This window comes from Colletotrichum orchidophilum (genome assembly GCF_001831195.1).
Source record: "Colletotrichum orchidophilum strain IMI 309357 chromosome Unknown Scaffold_7.1, whole genome shotgun sequence".
Classification (NCBI taxonomy): Eukaryota; Fungi; Ascomycota; class Sordariomycetes; order Glomerellales; family Glomerellaceae; genus Colletotrichum; species Colletotrichum orchidophilum.
The window spans coordinates 264,260-287,918 of record NW_019172963.1 but is presented as its reverse complement, the minus strand read 5'-3'; the positions used below and the strand labels follow the sequence as shown (position 1 = coordinate 287,918).

Here is a 23,659-nt window from a genome sequence, read left to right as displayed (position 1 = left end):
CCACCGCCTCACCGCACCGCACTTGGAGTTCAAACCTGGATGGACTGCTCGCTCGCCTCTCGTCCGTCACCTCCCTCTGACCTCATCCAGCGCGTGCCGCCTGACGAACTAAAGGTCGGTGAACGTAATCAACCTCACGCTAGGCACAAAATGACTGGAGGGAAGGAAACCTGTGGTTGTCCTTAACAGAAACACCGCACGTCATCATTAAACATGCGTCTTTCTTGTATTCGGAGCGATGGCAAGACAGACCCTGCCACTATCGGAAACTTTGGAACATGCCACTTGAACTAAAATATGCCTCGAGCTGCTGCTGCCGACCGTCGTTTCGAAAAAGAAGAAGTGAAAGAAAAAAGCGAAAAAAATGATTAGACCCTCCCTGCAACTGGCAATAAGTCCCCCAGTTCCGATAAACGTATGCAGCCAGATTTTTGCAGAAGAGAATGCCCAACTTTCCAGGAGAGAATTGACGTCCGTCCAAGACAGCTTTGACGTCTCGTCTCGTCTCTCATTGCCTCCCCCCCTTGTCACTTCTTCGTTCGTCTCTCCCCGGTACGATGTCTTCCTTCCCTCGATTCCCGTAATGTACAATGCCTAGCCTCCGTTTCGCCTGTTGAATGACCGAAAACACCCTGCCAACGCCAAACTCACCCGGACCGCCCTCGTTTGTCGACGTCAAGATTCAATATGAATTAGGCACGATCAATGCCTCATGCAGTAATGGTCCAGAACTCTCCTCCGACCCCTAATCTTGCCGGGCCGTGATCGTGGCTCCCGGGCTCACAAGGTCGGGACTCACAAGACGGATGGTGGAACCACGTGACAGCTCTTCCAGCGCGTTCCGAGAAGCCTTGCTAAGACTTCGGTGAAGCTTCGGGGCTTTGCTCTTCTCCGGTGTGAGTTCCTCTTCGTTCTCCGCTCCCGCGGCCACAATCGTCATGCTTGGCGCACGGCTGCTCAGCTTCTTAGGCGAAACCTTTCCATACGTCTTGAGCATCTTCCCGGAGCCCGACTTACGGACTGCGGTAGCTTTGCGTGCGGGGTTGGGAGCCGTGTACTTCTTCGGAGTTGCCTTTTTGACGGTCATCTTCGCCAGGGTCGACTTTGCGGCCTTGGCCGTCTTTGCCGGGGTGCTCGTCTTGCTGGTGCTGCCGAGAATTGCCATGGCCGAGACACGCCTCTTCACCGTGGCCGCGCCCTTGGACGCAGCCTTGGTCAACAGGCCGCTCGAAGATAGCGATCGTCTCACGCCTTTCGTGGCCTTGATCTTGCGCTTCTTAGCGGAGCCGCCATCTTCCTCGTCGCCGATCATCGTCTCGAGTTTCCTCTTGCTCGCCTTGACGGCGCTCTTGACGACGGCCTTGATAGTCGACTTGGGAGGCTTGGGCTGTTTGACTTCCTGAGGCTTAGGCCCTAAGATCCCTCGACAGTTCGCCGCGCCACATAGACATTTCTGAACGTTCTCGTCGCTGAACGGACTGAAGTTGTAGTCATAGGTGAGTTCCTCGCCCGTCATGATGGGCTTGTCCCCCGCGAATAATGCCATTCTAGGTTGGCCAGACACAATCCACTTGATCATGCGGCAGTTGGGAGCACACGAGTGGTTGACGAAACGAGCGATGCTACCAGTCGTGGCGTCAATAATCATGTTCTGGTCAAAGCTCATGAGATAGTAACACTGGCGACGCGCGTTAGCTTTGCTGGGCGGTACAGTTGGCGAGGTCTTCACACACCTTATTATCCTTATACTTGGTTTCCATGCGATTGTTGCATTCCTCGTCGGTGATGATCTCGCCGGTGTACTCCATGACAATCTGGTTCGGCTCGAAGCATCTGTTCGCGCGGATGCCATAGCCACGGTCAGACGTCTTGATGACCTCGACACCGACGCGATACTTGCCGCCACCTGCTTTTCTCTCTTGAAGGTCGGCAAAGGCGCGGTTTGTACAATATTCCCTGCCGACGTTGCAGTTCTTGTCGTCGCACTCGTACAGCATGATTCGGTTCTGGCAGTCCTCACTGCATCCATCTTCAGGTTTGCAGACGCACTTGGATTGGTCGATGAAGTGCGGTGTCTTCTTCCATAGACTCAGAGAATCACCAACAAATCGATCTGTAACAAGGTCAGCGAGGGGAAGCAACGAGCAACGATGGGAATCTAACTCTTTGTCATCTTGCGGAAATCGTCGGGCTTCGGCTGGCCAGGCGGCAGAGGGTTGCAGACGTCAAAGGGGAGCTTAAAATCGCGACCGCTGAGCAGCAGGCGCAGTCCATTAAACATGGGCAATGGAAGAGCCTTGTTGGGGCGGCCATAGTCCTTGAGCTCTTGAGTTTGCGCAAGCTTCCTTTGCTCGGCTATCGACAAGCCCTTGGTCAGATCAGACAAAGTCGATTGACCAGCATACAGTCCGCGATCGAGATATTTCTTGTACCGCTTAGTTTTCTTAAATTGGGCTTCGTCGGCCTTCTCGGTTTTCTCTTCTGCCTCTTCCTTCTTGGTCTCGAGCGGCTCCGACTTGGCCCTCTTGGCCGGGGGTGCGGGAATGTTGCCATTTTCGTCCAAGATAACGAGCTTTCCGTTGGACCAGACCGTTCTGATGACGGGCTTCTCGTCGATACCGGAGAATTCTTTGGTGTCCTGAAGGCGGCGCAATTCGCGGGGGATTTTAGACATGTTCTTCTCAAAGGTTTTGCGACTCCGTTTGCCGAGGTTGGAGACCTTGGTCGCAAGAGTTTCGACAGGGGTGCCGATAAGACGCGCCGTATGGCGGGTAATTCGCGACGTCTTTGCCTTTTCCGCAGTGATCTTCTTCACACGTGGTGTCTTGAGAGCTCCGACAGACCATTGGAGGTTCAACGCGTCAATGCCGTCACGGACAAGATTGCCAGCGACACGCGCCACTTCATCCACATTGGCTTCGCCATCGACAAGTGTGTCGCTAGAAATGGTCCTGCGTCGGTCAGCGGCGACGATGTCGCCTTTGGCGCGGCGGTGACCGCGGTTCGCCGTGCCGCTGAGTTTTGAGAGATTGTATACGCCTTTTCCGGAGCAAGACCGACGTGGGCGCGCTGCGGACTGGGGTTCCGAGGGTGTTTCGGGTGCAGGATCGGCAGCTGGAATTGTGGCCGCGGGGATTTCGATCTGAGCCTCGATTTCGGTCTCGATGAGGGTTTCGGTTTCGAGGATGACGGGGATGTCGTCTAGTTTGGGGCCGTCGGAGGCCTGGCTGGCAACGTCGGATATACTGGTGGGAGGCGTGGAGCTCGAAGACGCGATGTTGGAGGAGGAATCAGTAGCGAGAGCGGACAGCAAGCCGCTTTCGCTAGTTAGGAGAGACATATTGGGCGAATATACCCAGTCTCGACGCGATTTTGAGCTTTTGCGTCGTTTATTTCGTGTTTGGAGGTCGGCAGAGGCGAGATGCGACGCGATCCAAAATAGAGTGTGCGTGTGTTGCGAGGTGGAAAGAAAGTTGGGGGGCGTGGGAGGTCCAGAGAAGTTCCAGACACGAAAAAGGCCAGGAGAGGGATTAGACCGGGGTGTGCACGGAAACCGTCCCCCAGGCACGCAGAATTGGCTCGTTCGCTGCCTCTTAGCTCACCTTACCGGCCGGGCATTGAGTGGCAATAAGGTAAAGGTAGTCTCCGAGTGTATTTGGCAGACGAGGTACTCTGTGCTGCAGCAAACCAAAGCGCCCCAGCTTAGTAGCAGGCCGAGGGAGTTTGAAAAGGGGGAAGATGAGGAGGAAACAAGGGAAACCAAGGAAAATTGTAAAGTCAAAAATATTGACCCTGGGTTCGAAATCCGCAATGGACAACTGGCCGACTGTGGTTTGCTGAAAAATCCGTGATTTTGGTGTTGCTGTGAACAAGCGCAGCTCAATTTCTGGTAATACCTAGTGCGCGTGATAACTGGTAGCGTTAAAGGTTGAGTCGTGATAAGCCCGAGAGTGAGAGGTTTAGTGGAGTGAAGTGAGGTGAGCTGAGTTAGGGTAAGATGGAGGGATGAGACAGAGACACGGAGTCTAAGGTAGGGTGCCTTGGGTAGGTAGGCAAGAAGAGGGACTGGTGCGGATGGCGGGATGGGATGAGTTGGGAAAGATGGCTATGAGGGAGGTTCCGTTCCGTCAGGTTACCCAGTGTCGTGTTGAGGACAGAACGCGGGGAGTGGGGACGCGACTGAATTTGATGGATTTGAAGGATGGATCGAGGTGTTTGACCGTGGTCGTTGATTGATGGATTTGCTGCTTGCTCTATCGGTCTGGCTGCTGACTTTTGCTTGACTTGCCTTGCCTTGCCCACCTACCTTGAGTAGGTCCGTTAGGTTTCGGCTTTGACTGCTCTCCTCTGCACCCGTTTGCGGAGACAGAAGGCAATAGGACTGAACTGCAAGAGTCAACCCAGGAAAGAAAAAGCACTCGAGCCGGATGTTCCAGGCGAGGAGTCGGAAAAGACGCGGTTGAGCGTCTAAGCACGCAAGAGGAGACAAGAGAGAAGAAGATAGAGACGGAAAAGATGGGAGCCAGACGCAAGAGAGGTGCTTCTGGGTAAATGAGAATGCTGAGGTGAGGAACGGGCCTTGCTGACCTTTGTACCCCCCCCTTGTGAAAGAACCAGGGCGGGAAGGCTTGCCTGGTGTTTTGGGCCAGCGTACGCCGCGCTCTTCACTTTTGCTTAGGTTAAGTGTCCTTGTCTGACTTTGGCCGGTCTCGCCTGGCGCTGGGACTTGCGTGGGTTTGTAAATGGGAATATCGGAGAGTGCGTCAGGGACACGTGCACATACACACACACACCGAGGGAATGAGGGAGAGAGTTGAGTTCGACGAGGGGGGATGAGAAAGAGAGAGAGAACATGGAGATTCGGACCTTGGACGTGGTTGAATGTGGCCTGGCCTCTCTTCGGGTCTTCGTTTTCGGCTGGGAACCTCCAAAGGTAAACAGAACCCTGGTCCGTGTTGTGTTGCGTATGCGTACGCGGGACTGTGTGTGTCCTCTCTTCTCCTCCATCTATCCCGTCCTTTTCTCTCTCGTCTTTTGCCTCTCCTCCACTTGTACATACTCCTTGAACATTGGATCCTTTATCCTGCTGACTTCCGCCCTAGCCAACTACATGGTCGGATAAGCCGAAAGACCAAAATCAGCTTCATCGCAATCCTACGGCCTCTCGCGACCAGTCTATCGATTTATGCTTTTACAGACTTCAGGTCCCTGAAGACCCTTGTGTCGTTGAAAATCTAAGGTCCAAGTGTCATCTGGTTGCGTTGCTTGTATCTTCTCGGAACACCTCCTGCTTTTTGCCTCAACCGCCGGCGCCACCGCCGTACTGCTGCGCTGAGCCTCGCCCCGATACAGGCATGATGAGCAGCAACACCACTCCTTACCTGCATCATTTTGCTTCGTCTCGACCACTCGCCATGTTGGGTAATCCGTGTGGATTCGACATGGTTGAGATCCGCAAGCAAACAGCTCCCAGTACCATCTCCGGCTCTAGTTATCCAGGGAGGTGTCATCTAACTTACTGACAAAATATCCTTCTGGGTTGCGGTTTCCATTCATGGCAAGTTTCAAGGATGAGGCTATGAGTTTGCCTGGCATTCGGTTGAAGTTCACCCTGGAATATGAGTGGCAAGCTCTTATGGTGAGGTAGGTACGATGGGATTCCCGAATCATGTCGCACCTGGGACTGATCTGTCTGTGATCATTGCCCAAATCGAATCGAGAGCTATCCAGACGACCAAGGAGAGGAATATCGAGTGATCGCATACTCCTCGGTTGCCGTTTCTTCAAAGAAGGTAAGTTCTTCCGTCATTCCAACGTCGAGGCGCTGATGAGCCTCGAAATATCCGCGCTTGGTCCACGAGAAAACGACATCTGAATTGATATCGCTCACTGACAGCGAGAAAGATGAGACCCAGGCATGGTATACTGGTCTGTCGGGAAAGTGGCTTACTTGCTTCGCTCCGATGTGAGACTCAGCCTGGCGGTGTTGCGCTCATCGACAGCCTACTAGAAACATGCATGGAGATAACTATGCCTGCGACGACGATGCTAAACCATAAAACGAACCTGGCCAGAGAGGACACTATTGCACATGCGAGCGGTCTACAGTGACAGAATTAGAGATATTATTTTGCGTGACTATGCAGCTGTTCATCGCAGCCGGCCATCTGTGATAACCACTGGCAAAAGAAGCATTCATCATGCTTCTCCTCATTAAAGCCTCTGACATTTCCTTCAGGATAGCGAGTTGTGGCCATTACCTCACCGCAAATGCGCCAAATGTTGAAACACATAAATGTATAACAACGTTAACAATATACAGACATGAGCAGTTGTAAAATCATATTCTGAATCATGGTGAACTTTTTGAGCTCGATCACGACCTTCCCGATGCATCAGAGAGCAGCATTGGGCGAGTTGTCCAGCTTTCAGTTATCTCGATCGAAATGAAAGCAATCGTTGCGGTGATGAACTGGGTGCAACTCAGCATCCACTGTCCTGGAGAAAGATGAAAATCCCATTGGACTGCGCAATGTCTCAAAATCGTGGCATTAACAACGACAGCGCACAACGACGCGGAGGGACCGTAGTTCTTCGTGATGCTCGATCGCGGAAATATATGAGTGGGCTGGTGCTGCTTACCCCGGGATGCGGGTCGAACAAGGCAGGTGGGTGGGTGGGTGCGCAAACCAACCGGCAGCGCAGTCACCACGCATCGCACCTCTGCTTCTCCCTTCGAGGGTGTTCATGCACACTCGGCCGGCAGACCGCCAAATATGGTCGAAGAAGAGCAAGAAGAAACCGGGGAAAGGCTATGTGGTTTCACTCTGGATAGGGCGCTCATCTCATCGAGTCAGTCGCCGACATTCACACATTATGAGAGACTCACAAAGCTTCCAGCGGTTTTGAATTGTCAAATTTGTTTTTATTTTCTTCCTAACCTAGGTATTAAAAAGGAGACTTTCCCATACTTTCTTGCCAGTCTCTCTGTTCTGATCGTTCTTTCCTCTCTGACTTCGATCGACAATTTGGATTCGAATTAACAACGCCACAAACACACACAAGAAGGGTATTATGGCATGAACGCAAGGAGAAAACACAGTGGGCAAACAAGTCCAAATCCCGCCACACCCCTCTCTTTCACTCTGTCTTTCAAGAACGGGCGAACTGAATCCCGAATGTTTGGAAAACCGATGGACTCAGTTCTCTGCGACAACTTCATTCCCTCTCCATGTTTCCGCGAAAGTCACCCAAGTCCACCCCCACAGTGTCAAAGTCAAGGGACAAATAGAAAAGCTTTGAGTAGAAAAACAAACCTCGCAAGCTGTGAAGTCAAACTTTATGCGGCAGTGGGCTTGGCCTCCTCCTTGGCCTCGATCTTGTCATTGATGCTCAAGTCGGCGACGGACGGAACCTCGGTCTTCTCAGTTTCAGCGGCCGCAGGGGCAGCCTTCTCGGGCTCAGAAACGACGACGGGCTCGCCGACAACAGCCGCGGGGTTGGCAGTCTCAGCGGTCTTGGTCTCGGTGGCAGCAGCCGTGGGAGTCTCAGCGGCAGGCTGGGTCTCAGTCACCGCAGGCGCGGCGGCGACAGGGGTAGCATCAGCCGCGACATCAGCCGCGGGCTTCTCGACAGGAGCCGCAGCCCCCGTGAGCTTGACGGTCTGGCCAGTGGTCTCGATGCTCTCGCCGTTTCCGCCGTACTCCTTGGGGAGCGAGTCCTTGTAGGCCGGGAGCTCTCCGCCCAACTCGCTACCATAGCCGAGCGGGTGGAACTTGGCGACGGTCTTGGGGGCGAGGAAGACCTTCATCGCCTTGAAGACCCAGCCCATGAGAGCGGGGATGTTGACGAAGTACTTGTGAACGAGGAGCTCCGGGTAGGCCATGGCGAAGACTCTGATCGTCTCCGAGGAGGCGGCCTTAACGGCGGGATCCATGCGGAGGAAGCTGACGTTGAGGTAGTCGTGGACCTGGATCATCTGGTAGGGGTCCTCGCCGCCATCGGGGATGGGGGTCTGGACCTTGTCAAGGTTCAGCTTTCGGACGCTGAGCTCCATAAGGGCAGCGCGCCACTTGATGAACCTATTCAGATGTGTAAGTCGGATGCCATTTATGCGAGGCCGAGATTCCCCATCCTCTTGGGTTGTTACTCACTCGTCGACGTTGCCAAAGGTGGCCTTCTTATCCTTGACGGCTCCGTAGATATTCCAGGTGATAACCATCTCCTTACCCTGGGCGTCCTTGTGGGTGGTGATATAGCCGAGATCGCCAAATTTCTTTCCATCGAACGAGACCTCATCAAGAAGCTTGCGGGGGTTGGTGTCACGGCGCCAGATCAGAGCCTTCTGAAGCTGGTCAGCAGCCTTGGAGACATCGTCGTCGTTGGCGCGGAGGAACTTCTGCAGGACAACGGTGGTGGGAACGTGGGTGTCGTCGGAGAGCTGCACACTCCACATCTCGTTGTGCTTGGCCTCGCCCAAGATTGTGGGCAGCTTCTCAAAGAGCGAAGACAGGGGAGTCTGGGCCTTCTCATCAGCCTTCTCATCGGCTTTCTCCTCTGGCTTCTGAGCAGCAGGGGCGGGCTGCTCAGTCTTCTGCTCCTGCTGGGCCTCAGGGGCAGCAATTGCGGCGGCCGCGGGAGCGTCAGCCGAAGTCGGCTCAGCGGCAAGTGCGGCGGCGGTGGGCTGAGACTCAGCAGCAACAGCTGGCGCAGGTGCCGCGACGGGCGTGTCGGTGGTCTGAGCTGACATGATGGAATCAGAAAAATCCGTGAGTGAGATGAGTCTTGGTGAGTGAGAGAGAGAGAGAGTGTGTGTGTGTGTGTGTGTGTGTGTCTCAAGGAATGAGTGCGGGAAACTGAGGTTGGAATTTCTGAGTGACAGCTTCTGCGTCTTTTCGTTCGGAAAAATAAGATGATAAGAAAAAAAAAGTTCAGGCTGGTTTTTGTGCCCCAGCCCCTCTTGCTGCAAAGTCGCGTCCAGTTGCCTCAGGTGTGTGTGAGTGTGTGTAAGGTAGCGTGCGAGTGTGTGCGTGTGTGGTATCTGTCCTGGTCTATTGGGGTGACTTATTATTATTCTTTTCAAAGTAGTGAGCGTGTTGGGCGAGGAGGCAGGCAGGCCAGTAAGATACAATGAGTGAGAGAGGATGGGAGTTGAAAAGGTCGGAATTTCCAAAGGTACGAGGTACGCTGGTGTACTAAAGTATTTGGATCTGATGGGAGACGGAAAGTGGCAGCAACAAACAGACCACAAGAGCGGCAACGAGGAGTTGTGGCAGCAACAGCAACGGGAAAGAGCAATGGAACCCAAAACTGAACCTAGTCACCCAGTCCAAGGGTCCTATCCCAAGGGAGGTAGGTACCTACCTTCCTACCTTACTTTCTTCACCCTTATTCTCATCATTAGGCTATCCATACTCTCATAAGTACCTTAGCCAAGCACCCAAGGTACCTCAAAGTAAGGTAAAGTACCTGTCATGATTCCAGGTCGTTGCCTTGCTCCCGTCTCGAGTGCTCCCCTCCGTGCATTACTTTCGGGGAAACTTGAGGTATGAAATCATCCAGTCCGTAATATTATTGATGCTGCTGCTGCTGCTGCCACTGCACGACCTACCATATCCATCTCGCATCCAATTCTAAAAAGCAATCTCAGCTGGGCTGCCTTGGGCTTCATCCTGGCCTGTGCAGACGGGAGAGTGGAGTGGAGATGGACCCTCTTTTTCCAGATGATTTGCGCCTTCTGTTTCGACAGAGCTTCGATGGAGTCACAGTCCTGACATGTAACTCCTTGTCCAGGACTTCCTTGTTCCTATTAGTTGTTTCCTACTTTTTTCCTTGTCTCGTCCAACATGCTTCATAAATTAAGGCCACTTGTTGATTTTGTTATTTGTTACCGATTTTCTTCGTCGGATTGGAAAATCAAGCAAGGACCATTGCCTTGATAAGCCTTCATCCCTACTGAGCCTTACCGCAAGTTATTCGAGTCACTCGATTAATCAGCGGTCGATGGTCGATGTAATCTCACAGTGTGTGGTGGTTCAGTATGATGTATACGGCAGAGGGAGCGCAATACCTGGACCACAAAATGGTGAGTTAAGGCAGCACCAGTGATCAACTCTCCAGCAGAACAGAAATCTCATCAAGCCCTTCGAAGTCCCAGCCCCCGATCTTCCAACTTCCGGATGTGCAGTGCCAATGGGCCCCGCCATAATCAGCAGTCGCCGCCGAATGCCGCTAGCAAGTCGTCCATCCACGCCATCAAATGTTTCAGGGGCTTTTTCCTTCTTGTTCCTGCCACAGACTATTGACTCGACTTCCAGGTGAGTACAAGCGTCGTGCCAGAGAGTACGAATACCTACACCTCCGAGCCCGGCGATCTCCCAAGCGACCCTTTCATACTTTACTCCTTAATTAGGTACTATCTAAGAAAAGAAGTCGAGGAAGGGGGAGGGCGAGGGGGAAGGGCCCCGCCCCGTTGGCCCGTGCCAGAGGTAGGTGCTTCCCGCCAACAACAGGGAGACCATTGCAGCGGGTCGGCAGAGCGCCCAGCAAGCCCGCTGCCAGATGCCCACTGAGGGTCGTCCTACCGACTCCTAGGGCAGGTTGCGCCTGCCGCTTGCAGGACCAATGGACCAGCTGCCGCACTATACCGGGCGATGCCGCTCCAGGTCGAGGCGGTACCTGCAGCTTTTAGTACTCCTTCTCCACTCCTTCGCGGCATTCTGACTGGTCCACCAGCTGAGAGTCCCGCGTCTAGTGTCAGCTGACTAAGGCATTCTACTCGCCAACTTCAACCTCAACCGCATGATGGGATGTTTCCATTAGAAAAGCGGAGGTAACTTGAGTACGGTAGGTAAGTTGGGTTCGATCCCTATCGGCGTCAACTGGTGTTTTAGTCAAACGGCCTACTTTTTGTGACGCCGTTAGGAATCGAACCCACTCATCACCCGGTCAGCCCTTCAACGCCGGCTTTACGCCACGCAAAAGCTGCGCCAGCCTACCTGACATGCGCTGCCAACGACCGTTGTCGGAAATGTTTCAACCCGTCCAGAACAAAGAAATCAGGGGGCAACGGTCGGTACCAGAAGATGTAGAGAACTGCTCTAGAGGTCTTATTGATCGGGTATAGAGAACTAACCACTCGAACCCCTATCTCATTAAGGTAATCTCAGAAGCCCATCCCCCACCTGTGAAAGAAACCCAGAAACCTCCACGTTTCCAGATGCCAGCATGCGACAAATCAACTCATTCCATCCTGATTCCGAGTCCTCAATCCAGTCCTTGACTCCTTCAACCCCCAAAGATAGAGCTCAAGAAACAACCAACCTTACGGTGCAAAATCACGAGAAGTGCCCACCCCCAAGCTAAGTGCCACAAAAGCAGATTTGCAGATAAGCAGAGCCAAGGGAGAATTCGAAGCAGTGTGCAATCTTCATTAGGCAAAGCCATCTCAGCACCTAGTCTGCTTTGTGTTGTTTCCAGGTTTGTTGTAATCGACATTAGTGGCCGATGGCAGGAGCCAGTGCGCGACGGATAATCGTCTCGATCGTCTGGTACTCGTGCATTGCAAGCTGCGCAAGAGTCATGCGGTCGAACTCAGGTCCCACACGGTGGTTCAGCTCGCGCCAAAAGAAGCCAAGGTAACCGTCGGTGGTGTCGCCGATGGTGCACGTCTGGCACTTCTCCTGGAACGACTGCATCTCCAGGAAACGAGTGGTCTCCTCGCGGATGACGGCAATGTACCACTGCGAAAGACGACTGGTTAACTCAAACTCTTGATTTCCACATCCCATCATACCAAATTGAAGGACGAGCTGATTCGAGCATGACTTACCTCGATGACATCCAAGGGAATACCGGTCTTGGGGACCAGCACGTAGAGGTGACGCCAACTCTCCGCGAACCGCGGCTGGCCATAGGAACGCTGCTCCATCTCACTCATGTCGACAATGTACGCAATGCCGTCCTTCTGGGTCACCGAGAAGCCCTCGCAGCGCATCGCCGCGGACACGACTCGCTTACACAGACGATGAGTAAGGTTGACCTCATCACGCTTATCGCGAATACCACCCACGAGAATGCGCAGAAGATCGCAGGTAGCCTTATGGATGGCGTGACGCTGCTGAACAGTGACGTTCGACTTCATCTGCCAAGGGAACTTGGTAAGGGTGCTGATGAGGCACTCGAAAGGACGTTGAGGGCACTCCTTCGAAAAGGGAGACTACAAAATGAGATCAGTCATTGGCTCATAAGCTCCCAAGCTGGAGAAACTTACACGGTGGGGGACCTCGACGTGCTTCACGAGCATCGTCATCTCCTCATTGGACACGAAACCCTTGAAGTTGTCCCAAGGCTCCTCGTCATTGTTGGGAAGGATGTGAGGGTTAAGACCAGCCCAGAACACACCCTTGGCGGAGGGGAACAGATCCTTCATGAGGGCAGCCTGGCTGGAGAGCTCGATCTCAACAGGACGCTGGCCGATTCGAGTGACTCGGCCACGGTTGAGGTTCTGATGATGCTTCTCAACGGCCTTCGAAGCATCCTCAAGGGTGTGGAACTCGACGTATGCGTCAGTGGTTTTGCCAGTGACACGTTCCATAATGATGTGGACCGGCTCATCACTGTCATTGAGCATACGAGAGTTACGACCCAGGATTGCAATGATCTCGGAGCGGTTGGTAACGAAAGGAATCTAGTCACGTGTTAGTGTCTATGATAACGACAAGTAAGGCCCCAGGGGAACAAACGTTTCCAATCTTGATGACTCCACGGACCAGGAAGTTGGTTGCGCGGTTGATAGGCTCAACGAACGGGAAGTTCATTTGATGCATGGCCTCGTTAGCGCTAGGTCGGCCGGTAGGACCAGCGGTGAGGCGGTTCAGCTGCATCGATCTCTGAGCGCGGATGTAGTCGGGGACCGTGGCATCGTAGTTCGCAGCATCATTCTGGAGCTGGTAGCCGCCGTGGTAAGATGACTGGTAAGGGACCTGGTAAGGGACGTGGTAAGGAACGATTGCCACATTGTTTCCAGCAAGAGGCAGAGTCTGGAGCTGGGCCTGGTAAGATCCCAACTGCTGGGCAGGCATGTTCTGGACGTCGATAGCACGTCCTCCATTTTCGGAGTTGAGCTGGTGGACCTGAGTGGTAGTGCTGTTCGGGGCGGATGCCTCAGAGTCATCGCGAGGAAGACTGTCAAAGTGCAAAGTATCGCCTGTAGCGGCAGGGAAAGGAAGCTGGCCAGTTGCGAGCAAGTGGGTGGTGTCGATCTGCGATCCAAACACCGGCGGCTGAGCAGCGCTACTCTGCGAAGCGGAAGACACGAAGGGATCTTGCGTGTCCGAAGCAGGAGTGTTGACACCATTACTTCCCTTGTTCAAGTTGAACTTGGGAGGCGCTCCAAGGTGGCTCATGGTTCGCGGAGCGAAGTTGCGCGGCTCCGTCATGAGACCACTGTTGCCAACAGCCTTGGGGGTGTCGCTGCCGGGACTGACAACATCAGCAGTGTGATCAGTGGCTTCTATGCCGCCCTGGCTGTAGAGAAAGCCACCGTCGTTCTGGCGGACAGGGGTCTGAATACCCAAATTTCCCATGGAGGCGCTGCCGGTGAGCTGGCCATAGTTTGCCTGGCCGGGGGCGTTAGAGTCGAAGTGGGAGCTGGTCATCTTGGGAAGAGCAACGCGGTAACCGTTTCCAACTGGTCCGCCAAAGTAGGAGGCAGCACCGTTCGAGCCAGATCCGAAGGTCTGAGTGGGAATCGATGGACGGCTCTGAAATTTGCCGTTGGTGCTGGGATACTTAGGAGTACCGTCAAGCTCAGCAATCTCGGGCTGATCAATCTGAAGGTGGGTGTTAGGGTGGAATGTTGCTGAGAAGAGAGTATCGAGATGTTGGGAATATCTACCTTGCTGATGGTCTGTTGAGCTGGAGAAGTATTGGGCATCCAAGGCGAGGACGAGGGGTTCAGGTTGGAGCTGGCCAAGATATAATTCTGAGCCTGGTGATTGTTCAGGTTATGACCGAAAGGGTCAACATCGAGGCGAGCGCCGCCAGGCTCACTGTCGTAGTCTCCATTCTCAATGACAAACTCCGGCAGGTCGCTAGGCTTCATTCCATGCTGACGGACATGGTTGCGCAATTGCTGCCGCATCTGCTGGTGATCCATCTTCTGGTTCATGCCAGATACCTTAGAGTAGACCATGATGAGCAATACTCAGGCGTAATCCTGGTTCTTGAACAAGGAGAACAAGAATGATGTTGATAAGCTATGCTTGTGGCAGTAGATGTGATGGATGTGTGTGGTGACAGTAAGTGCTCTAGGAGTATGAGGTTAGTGATTAAGCAGCCAAGGTGAAGAATTTTGAAAACCAATGCTGGGCAAGAGTAAGTTTGAAAAAGGGGTGAGGGTGCCCCTCGAGGGACAAGGACAATGCGAGAGCAAAGGGAGTGAAGAGGCGGGAGCAGAAAATGCCAGAACAAGCGGGAGCACGCAAGGCGAAGAGCTCGAGGTGACGAACCCAAGGTGACACACGCAGGAAAGACGAAATTTGGTGAATTTGGTAGTCTGAACAAAAAATGGAGGGGGCCAGTTGAGTGACTCTCCACAGCGGTCGCCTTCACCAACTCCTCGCAGAGATTGCTCAGGTAGCGTGATTCTGTTTCGTCCAAGGAAGCTTTCGTCGCTTCTCTGTGGTCAATTGATAACGAGGGAACAGACGGAAGAAGCAGGGAAGATTCTCATCGCTAAGCAAGAGGTGCGATGAAGATTTGTCGGATGATAGAACAAGGTGGATGTGTAGTGAAGGTCTCAACTCACTCTCGCTGCTGGAACAGCAGGCTAGCCCAAGAAAGCACGTAGAAATCACCCTACAGTGATCGGAGGATGCTCTCGCAAAAACCCGCTGATGGAAAGGTATGAGAAAGAAAGATGTAGAAAGGCAAAAGGGATAAAATTATGACGGAGTGGTGGGGGCGGAAAAAGAGTGCACAAGCTCACCATCAAGTAAAGCTTGGAGGAAAGGAAGGAAGGAAGGAGAGGGGAAGGTGGGACGATGAACAGGGAAAGCAGGGTGAAAGGAGCTTGATGCCAACCGATTGCTGCTTCCTAAAACAGAGACCGTAGAAGTTTATGGTGAAAAATAAATTGATAAAAAGCTTACCAACGGCTGAACCGGCTCGTGAGAAGCAAGCAAGCGGAACGAGGCAGAGGCGAACACTGAGGATATTTTCAGTTGTGTAGGCTACGATGGCCAGTAAGATCAGTAGGCCCCGAAGGCTGTGGAATTGATGCTTTGAGTACAGGATTGTACCTAAGACCTGATCGTTGATTGTTTTGATGACGCAAAAGGGAATTGCTGATTTATTGTGTGAGATGGGAAGGAGAAGTGGGAAGAAGGTTGAGGTGGGGTGGTGAAGGGGAAAAGAGTGGGAGTAGAGGGAAGAGATGTGAAGGAAAGAGAGGCTTCTGATTTGGGGACTAGAAGTAAATCAATGCAGCAGCTGGATCAGTGATTGCGTATTCCGTCATAGCCCATCTTGTGGGCTCGAGGTGAATATATAGACAGTGGTTGCAGGACGGGACAAGACGACGAGGATAGACGACAACAGTGGCAGGATTGGGTTGAACAAAGGCGCACAATTGTTACCCAGTAAAGGGATTGGGCGCCATACCGTCCTCCTGGGGAAGAGAAAGGCCAATTCCATCTGCACATAGCAACCTGTAGCTCCTCAATTACATTGGGGCCTTAACGTCGGGCAAGCCATCGACATGACACTTTGATGAGTCTGTGTGAAGTCATCTCCTTCGTGACGGCAAGATACTATTCAAAGATGAGGTTCAATTGGAAAATGTCTTGTCGCTTCAAGAAGAGGTTAGCTTGGCCGCTTTGAGTCCAATTATGTAGTTGTCGTTTCCGAACATTTGAGATCACATCCCGTAATACCCCCCATGGACATTCAGACTTCCTCGATTGTGTTCATGAGCAAGCCAAACGAAATACATCAGAACACGCAGCACTGATAAATGCATTGATTGGTCCGGAGAGGGTTGTGGTCATAATTGTAATTGTGTATCAAAATAGAGGTCCCATGTCGCTATTCCCACTCGGCCCCGGATTTGCGGACCAAAATCAAGGTTGGAACCATTGTGGATCCCGGCATTCCGGGAGCGCTCGAGCCAACATCCAACTCCAACTCATAGTTCCGGTCCATGACTGCAGCATGGCCGAGATTTTCGTTTGATTGATACGATGCTGGCCTCTCAAGGTTTGAATTCGACCTTCTGGCATGTACAACGCGTGATGTAGGGTATTTTAATCGAACTAAGGAGACTGTCAGTTGTGTCATGATAATGCTGTAACGTTGAAAATGACTTACGGGAGTCAGGAAAGATTCGGCAACGAATCTGGCTCTCGCATTCAACTGTATAATGTCAGAAACTGCCATAGTGTAAGAATTGGTTGAAGAAACGTACGAAGAGCTTCATTTCCGAAATCTCCTTATCAACCTCCTCCATGAATTGGATAATAAAGTCGACCAGCTTGTGCTTCAGCATCTCCTCGGTGTGGAAATTCGTAATCAGGAATGAAATATCGTATCCCTAGTACATCATGTCAGTGCGATCTTTTCAAATGGATGTTGCTAGCCACGTAGCATTGACTCTCCGAGGAGCTCCGCTAGCCGCTTTCATAATGTGCCTCGTACCTTAATGGGCTTCCTTCTCAGTATGAAAAATGACTCGGCTCTCTGTGTCAGGAAGCGAGTGAACTTGTGGACGAGGATATGCTCGATCTCGTCTGCCTGCTTGATCTTGATGGATATCCGCACAGAGTTGATACTCGGCTCGATCAGAACTCGCTCGTTTTCGTTTCGAGCAATCGTTAAAGGCGTCAGAAGGACTTCAGGAGACGTTTGAGCCTCGATCTCCGGGACATTGTGACGTTCGGCGGTTTGGGAAGCGAAGTTGGAGAGCGTCAGGGCGGCCGTCAGACTGCTCCTGACGGCCTGGAGGTAGGGTCGCAGGGATTGAGACTATGGCAGAACTGTTAGTACAGGTCATGCTCATCCAATTGCAAGCGTCAACTAACCATGATGACGAGACGTGGCCGCGTCCAACCTTTGGTGATGGGAGAGGTTGGAGTTATATGTTGACCGCGGGGCTCGTGAGGTTGGCTCAGCCGGAAGCCTGACGTTTCGTAGTGGGGCTGGTAGCATCGCCGTACCTTAGCTCCACATTACGCATAGCTGTCACCGCACTTCGCTGATTCAGCCAAAGGCTGATTCACGTGATCATCAAGCTCCTTTGTTAGGTAGTGGCGATCCCCCGCTTGTGGCTTTTACATGCATAATACCGCATATACACTTAAGCATTCAGAAATGGAAGCTCAATTTCTAGGAGCAATACGGACTGCATTAGTTACGCCTTGTGCTCCATGATAGACTTGAGTAATTTACACATATTATATTCTCATTGAAGTAGAAGCATACTTTGCCATGGAGTTCAAAGACCCTCCAAAGAGTACTTGCTCCCGAAGATGCTGGAAGACCGTCGAACGCATACAGAGGAGACAGGTGCAAGGGCATATTAACATAAACGAATCGGCAGCTGAAACGGACCCTGCAGGTACACCGCTTCCCCGCTATCTTGTCGTGTGGTCCTTTGTACTACCTTGCCTCCCTTAAGCTCGCCCACCTCAAGGTTCCATTCTTGGTAGGTGTTGACGCAACCCACCTGGTGCCTTCAACCAACTTGTCCTTCGGCAACACATTTAGCAAAGAGGTTCTGCCCCCAACACACTGCAAAAGCTATTCCTCAACTTTGCAGCAAGGCCGACCTGAATCACAAGGAAACGATGGCATCAATACCTGGTAAGCACCATCGCTCCAACAATGCATCCGCTGGTGTTTAACTTTCCAAACAGTCACTGTTAGCCACCAAGGCACCAAGTACCAGGTCGAGATCGACACCTCCTCCAATGGCGAAACCTTCAAGTACCAGCTCTACAGCCTGACCGGCGTTGAGCCCGAGCGACAAAAGATTCTCGTCAAGGGCAAGCAGGTCAAGGACGATGATGATATGGCCAAGTTTGGCCTTAAGGCCGGCGCTACACTGATGATGATGGGTAAGCCATCCGGAGAGAACGCAGATCTCGCTCGACCCAAGGAAGCAGTCAAGTTTGTCGAGGACATGACCGAAGCCGAAGCAGCTCAACAGGAAGGAGCGACCCCCGCCGGCCTTACCAACCTGGGCAACACCTGCTACCTCAACTCAACTCTCCAGACCCTCCGATCGATCCCCGAGCTCCAGACGGCCCTGACCACGCACAAGTCGGGTAGCGGTGGTGCCAGCAGTAGCTTTGGCCTAACTTCGACCGACATCGCCACTCAGCTTACCGATCTCTATAAGAACATGTCGGAAACACAGGGTGCGATTCCCCCGTTGACTTTCCTGAGTACACTTCGCATGGTATACCCTCAGTTCGCGGAGAAGTCCAAGACCGGAGCTGGTTATGCTCAGCAGGATGCCGAGGAGGCCTGGTCCCAGATCATTTCCCAATTGAAGCAGAAGCTCTCAGAGTCTGAGGGTTCCTCGTTTATCGACAGCTATATGGCTGGAGAACTCCAGTCAACCCTCGAGGTCGACGAGCAGGCTGCCAGAGATGGTGGAGAGGAGCCTGTCAGGTCAACCGAATCTTTCCTCAAGCTCAACTGCCACATTGACGCCACTGTCAACCACCTTCGCGACGGTATCATGGCTGCTTTGACCGAGAAGTTGGAGAAGAAGTCTTCGGTGCTGGATCGAGACACGACTTACACCAAGAAGTCGCAGATCTCACGGCTGCCCAAGTATCTCACGGTACACTTTGTGCGATTCTTCTGGAAGCGGGAAGTCCAGAAGAAAGCCAAGATCATGCGCAAGGTCACCTTCCCCCACGAACTTGACGTTGTTGAGTTCTGCACCGATGAGCTGAAGAAGGCTCTCATTCCTGTGCGCGACAAGGTTCGCGAGATTCGCAAGGACGAAGAGGACATTGAACGGGCTCGCAAGAGACGCAAGATCAACCCTACTGACAGAGGCGACGTTGCCGGGGCTTCTGGTGGTCCCGACGGCAAGACGGCTCTGGAAAAGGCCAATGATAAGAAGGCCGAGAGAGCCGGAAAGCCCGTTGCTACCACTTCTGATGGCGACACAGAAATGGCTGAGACTTTCAAGACCGACGCTGAGGTCGAAGCCGAGAAGGACGCGGCTCTCACTGTTGCCAAGAAGGAGCTCTATGCTCTGGTCAACCAGGATCTGGCCAAGGATGAAGGCGCCAACCAGTCCGGAATCTACGAGCTGCGCGGCGTTGTCACTCACCAGGGGGCGAGTGCCGACAGCGGTCATTATACCGCCTATGTGAAGAAGACTGCTCCTGTCGATCCCAAGACCGGTAAGAAGGGTGAGGAGGATGGAAACTGGTGGTGGTTCAACGACGACAAGGTGTCTGAGGTGACGCCTGACAAAATCGATGCCTTGGCGGGTGGTGGCGAGTCACACTCTGCTCTCATCTGCCTCTACCGGGCCATCCCTCTTCCGACGATTGACAATGAAGGCAAGACCGAGTAGGAACATTCAGCTGCTCAGAGCTCTTGGGGGCATCAACTTGGCGTTTTCGAGCGATAACGAGGATATGGGAGGCATGCAAAACGAGCCGGTGACAAAGGGATAAAGCACTTCTAGGGCATAGACAGACGGATGGATAAATGTAATGGATGCTGTTCATTACACAGATGGTGATCGCTACAATTATGTTTTACTCCTGTGTGCAGCTTGCGGATGGTCGGTGGACCTGATTATACAAAATTACCTTGGCGCCCGCCAAGGCCCTGAGCGTGGGCTGGTCGCTTCTGCGCAGGCTCTGATCGTCGTCTTGTGCCTCAATATGCGCGCGTCCTGTTGAAGCAACACCTATTCCATCCCCGGTGAATGTGGTCACTGCTCGAGGCCGAAATCTCGTCGGCTTTTGCAGAATATCCCTAAATCAGACTTTTTACGACGTCGGTGACAGTCAACTTTCTGGCTTCTTCTCCTCTCTTTCTTTTATCCTCTCATCCAGATACTCGAGCTTTCTCTCCCAATTCCGGCGCTCCGAGACTAGCCGGCCACGCTGGCCCTGCAGGAGGGAGATCTGCTCATCGTACGGAGACCCCCAGAAGCTTTGCCGTTCCTAACGAGGAAGAGTCCATTAGTACATACGGTGCTATTGCGCAAAAGAAAGTCTTTTATTCCGCTCACCTCTTTCCATTCCTTCTGCGTCTTCAAGCCAGCGCCATAGGTGGCACCTGTGAAGATGATGGCGGCGCAGCCGGCGGCTGTGAGACCAGCGCGAAATTTTGTGAAGCCGCTCATATCTTCACAGTCTTTATGCTTGAAGCTCTCCCCCCTCTCGGCTTCTCAAGCTGGGTTTTTTGCTTCTCGATTTGCGTCGGTGCTTTACCAGTAATCTCTCCAGACTTCTCTCGATTTTTTACTCCTCGTGTCATCCACGCCGTTGGACCGTCGGTTTGAGGCCGTCAATTCGTTGGTCGCTGAAGAGAACAAGTTCCAACGAGATCGTGAGGAGACTGACGAAGATGTTGAAGAGGAAGAATCGGTCGAAAGATCGGTAGTCGTCGAATCGAGAGAATTAGCTCGCCTGTGGCCCTGCGGTCTGTCGAGTGGTTGTTGAGAATGCCGCCGTCGGGTCGTTGTTTCAAGTGGGTCGTGTGCGCAATCGCGGCTAGGGGAACAGCAATCGGTCGTCGTCGTCCAAGTCGGCGTCGACGGGTCTGTAGCGGGGGCGGGCGTAGAGTACGGCCAAGCAATGAGCTCCAGCGCGTTCGCGTCTGTTGTGTCGGTAGTCCAGGTAGTCTCGGTCGCAGCCCAGACGGTGGTAGAAACGCCGTGGCAGAGGCCCCGCTGCAGACGTTGGCGCCGAGAGAGAGAAGACGAAGGGAGCCCCAGCGCTCTTAGTAATCGTCCTGTCAGTGCCGGGGTTGGCGTGACGTCGTCGCTTCGGGTCATTACTGATGTTGCGGATAATCTAGTTGAGAGGGGGGGGGGAAAAGGCTCATAAGAAGTGATCCCGTGCAACGTCCTGGACGAAGGAGCTACAATACACCCGGGGAAAAAAACACTGTCGAACAACTAGAGAGTGTGGGAGACCTTGAGCTTTTTGTCGATTGCGCCATTACGACCCTGAAGCGAGCGAAAGGATTTAGAGATAAGAGAAGCCGAGTAAGAACCACCGTCAGGACCCCATCCGCGTTTTTTTTCGCTGCCCAGGGCATCCTCAAACGGGCTTATTCATTCCCACTTCTTGCTGGTGCGTTGAAACAAACTTCGTGAGAGCATCTCCTCTCCCTCCTTATTCCTTCCCTCTCACCATTCATCCCTACGCCCTTGCAGCGTCCATCTTCCCTTCCTTGAGTCTTCAAATCTCACATTCGCCATACCATCATCATCCCCCAGGTCTTTCTCGTCTATTTCCTTCCGTCAAGCAAAGACAAGTCGTCGCATCTTTCCCTTGGAGCAGTGATTACGTCCAGGTACTTCTCTTCCGTGTGGGGTTCTGGTGCGACCCCTGCTCGTTACAGCCCTTGCTGAAACTACAGAGGATCTCCGTTTGCTACAAGCCCAAAAGGCACTCTCACATTTCCCCCCCATGGCCATCCCGACCTACCCTGGGCTGCATAAAACCAGACACATGTCACAAAGCCGGATGACGACGGGGAGATGGGACGCATTCTGCGGCAAGTGCACGCGAGAAGCGCGGACTGCCACCGTATCGATGCTGGAGCATGGAGAGATGTTACAAGGGCCAGTAAGAGGGTTGGGAAAGACTCGTCTTCTCAGTTGTCAGGATCGGAGACACGAGAAGAAACATCAGACACGCGACACGAAAAAGCGGTTGAGAAGGGATCCATCACTGCCACCCCCGCATGGCCTGAGCCCAAGTTGGCTGATATTGTTGGATATTGGCCATGGACCATGGACTTATCCGCCAGAGTTGGCACTTGCAGGAAACAACCCCCCGATGAGGTGTGCCATGGCCAACGTCCTCTCTGCTTCCGTGAAGTCTCAGAAATGCTCTGAACTGAGCTGAGATGGGGTGCGAAGGCGGGAAGGGCGGAACGGCTGAGCCAAAATCTGCAAAAGCAGAAACGTTATGTCGAGCCCGTCCGTCTCAACTTGCTCTCATCCACAACCCACCATTCCATTTCAGATTCTGGGCCTTTTTTTTCATGCGTAAAACGTCACAAGCACATACACATACACACGTAAAGATCTCGCTGCTGCGACAGGACCATGCTGACTTGGGCGTCCCTGCGCCGTCATCCACTAGACTCCGAAAAACTTTGGCATCGGTAGAGATCGCATAATATTCCCACTCACCCATTCGAGGTTACTTACACCCGCTGTTGATTCGGCTTTGCGAAAATTTTGTTGCACCGCCGCCATGACAACTCCCCGCGCCTTCGTCATCCGTCACGGCGAGACGGAGTGGTCTCTCAACGGCCGGCATACCGGTAGCACCGACATCCCACTCACTGCCAACGGTGAGAAGCGTGTGCGAGCCACCGGCCGCGCCCTGGTGGGGAGTGACCGCCTCATCGTGCCCAAAAGGATCTCTCACATGTATGTATCCAATGAGCCTCACCAAGAGCACACTCACTTCTTTGGCCTGGAGTCCTACTCAAACACATGTCTGGCGGTCTACATCAAGTGACGTCACCTTGCACTCCCGATCAACCTCAGCATCATTCCATTTCAGTATGAGCTCCTGCTAAACTCCAAGTCAGCTACGTCTCCCCTCGCAAGCGCGCCCAACGCACCTTTGAGCTCCTGAATCTTGGCATCGACGACAGCCTCCCCTGGAAGAACCACGGGGAGGTCGAGGGCAACGGCCCGCACTGCAATGCTTGCGTCGAGGTCACCGAGGACATTCGCGAATGGGACTACGGCGACTACGAGGGTATCACGTCGCCGGAGATCCGCCGCATCCGAAAGGAGCAGGGTCTGTCTGAGACCTGGGACATCTGGCGCGATGGCTGCCCGGGCGGCGAGTAAGTCTCTTCTCCTTCCCCTGATGTGCTCTCTCCATCCATACCGGTTAGCTCGTGGTGTTTCCCCGAGACGGCGTCGTCAATTAGCTAGCCATCAAAGTGGGGAAAAATTGTCGACTTGAGTGCTGCTTCAAAACTTTACATCTGGATCATCCACGTGATGAGAAGTCCCGTGTACGGCCAACGGGGATTTCAACCTTGGGTTGCCTCGCTAACACCCCGCAGGAGCCCTCAGGATGTGACGGAACGTCTGGACCGCCTGATCAAGGACATTCGCGACAGGTGGCATAGTCCCGTCATTGGCAACAAGAACGCAGCCAACGGAGACGTGCTCATCATTGCCCACGGCCACATCCTCCGTGCCTTTGCCATGCGCTGGGCCGGCAAGACGCTGCAGGACGGACCGGCGTTCTTGCTCGAGGCCGGCGGTGTCGGTACTTTGAGGTGAGTCGCGAAGCATCTTGGTTGACGTGAGCCAGACTGATCAGGAAACAGCTACGAGCATCACAGCATTGAAGAGCCTGCTATTCTGCTTGGAGGTGCCTTTGCTGTTGATGTCAGTGATAAAGAGTAGCAGGCATAG

General features: G+C 53.1%; 7 protein-coding genes across 7 annotated transcripts; 2 read left to right on the top strand and 5 right to left on the bottom strand.

Annotated features, from left to right (window-relative positions):
• Nucleotides 1-745: 745 nt before the first annotated feature.
• CORC01_01384 (SET domain-containing protein) lies at nucleotides 746-3,340 on the bottom strand (the record flags this gene model as incomplete). The annotated part of the gene is made up of 3 exons (XM_022613040.1): nucleotides 746-1,678; nucleotides 1,734-2,113; nucleotides 2,164-3,340. The coding sequence occupies 3 exons, from the start codon at nucleotides 3,338-3,340 to the stop codon at nucleotides 746-748; spliced, it is 2,490 nt and encodes an 829-aa protein (XP_022480468.1).
• Nucleotides 3,341-7,339: 3,999 nt separating this feature from the next.
• Nucleotides 7,340-8,749, bottom strand: CORC01_01383 (phosphatidylinositol transfer protein sfh5; the record flags this gene model as incomplete). The annotated part of the gene is made up of 2 exons (XM_022613039.1): nucleotides 7,340-8,081; nucleotides 8,154-8,749. The coding sequence occupies 2 exons, from the start codon at nucleotides 8,747-8,749 to the stop codon at nucleotides 7,340-7,342; spliced, it is 1,338 nt and encodes a 445-aa protein (XP_022480467.1).
• Nucleotides 8,750-11,495: 2,746 nt separating this feature from the next.
• CORC01_01382 (uncharacterized protein) lies at nucleotides 11,496-14,194 on the bottom strand (the record flags this gene model as incomplete). Its single annotated transcript, XM_022613038.1, has 5 exons — nucleotides 11,496-11,741; nucleotides 11,831-12,217; nucleotides 12,272-12,688; nucleotides 12,744-13,832; nucleotides 13,898-14,194. The coding sequence occupies 5 exons, from the start codon at nucleotides 14,192-14,194 to the stop codon at nucleotides 11,496-11,498; spliced, it is 2,436 nt and encodes an 811-aa protein (XP_022480466.1).
• Nucleotides 14,195-16,304: 2,110 nt separating this feature from the next.
• On the bottom strand, nucleotides 16,305-17,081 carry CORC01_01381 (ARP2/3 complex 20 kDa subunit; the record flags this gene model as incomplete). The annotated part of the gene is made up of 5 exons (XM_022613037.1): nucleotides 16,305-16,313; nucleotides 16,369-16,413; nucleotides 16,466-16,591; nucleotides 16,696-17,022; nucleotides 17,079-17,081. The coding sequence occupies 5 exons, from the start codon at nucleotides 17,079-17,081 to the stop codon at nucleotides 16,305-16,307; spliced, it is 510 nt and encodes a 169-aa protein (XP_022480465.1).
• Nucleotides 17,082-17,843: 762 nt separating this feature from the next.
• On the top strand, nucleotides 17,844-19,597 carry CORC01_01380 (ubiquitin carboxyl-terminal hydrolase; the record flags this gene model as incomplete). The annotated part of the gene is made up of 2 exons (XM_022613036.1): nucleotides 17,844-17,859; nucleotides 17,913-19,597. The coding sequence occupies 2 exons, from the start codon at nucleotides 17,844-17,846 to the stop codon at nucleotides 19,595-19,597; spliced, it is 1,701 nt and encodes a 566-aa protein (XP_022480464.1).
• Nucleotides 19,598-20,039: 442 nt separating this feature from the next.
• On the bottom strand, nucleotides 20,040-21,034 carry CORC01_01379 (uncharacterized protein; the record flags this gene model as incomplete). Its single annotated transcript, XM_022613035.1, has 3 exons — nucleotides 20,040-20,198; nucleotides 20,267-20,343; nucleotides 20,503-21,034. 3 exons carry the CDS (start codon nucleotides 21,032-21,034, stop codon nucleotides 20,040-20,042), a joined length of 768 nt encoding a protein of 255 aa, XP_022480463.1.
• A 1,435-nt stretch (nucleotides 21,035-22,469) lies between these two features.
• CORC01_01378 (phosphoglycerate mutase) lies at nucleotides 22,470-23,650 on the top strand (the record flags this gene model as incomplete). The annotated part of the gene is made up of 4 exons (XM_022613034.1): nucleotides 22,470-22,648; nucleotides 22,813-23,076; nucleotides 23,302-23,520; nucleotides 23,572-23,650. The coding sequence occupies 4 exons, from the start codon at nucleotides 22,470-22,472 to the stop codon at nucleotides 23,648-23,650; spliced, it is 741 nt and encodes a 246-aa protein (XP_022480462.1).
• Between the last annotated feature and the right edge of the window lie 9 nt (nucleotides 23,651-23,659).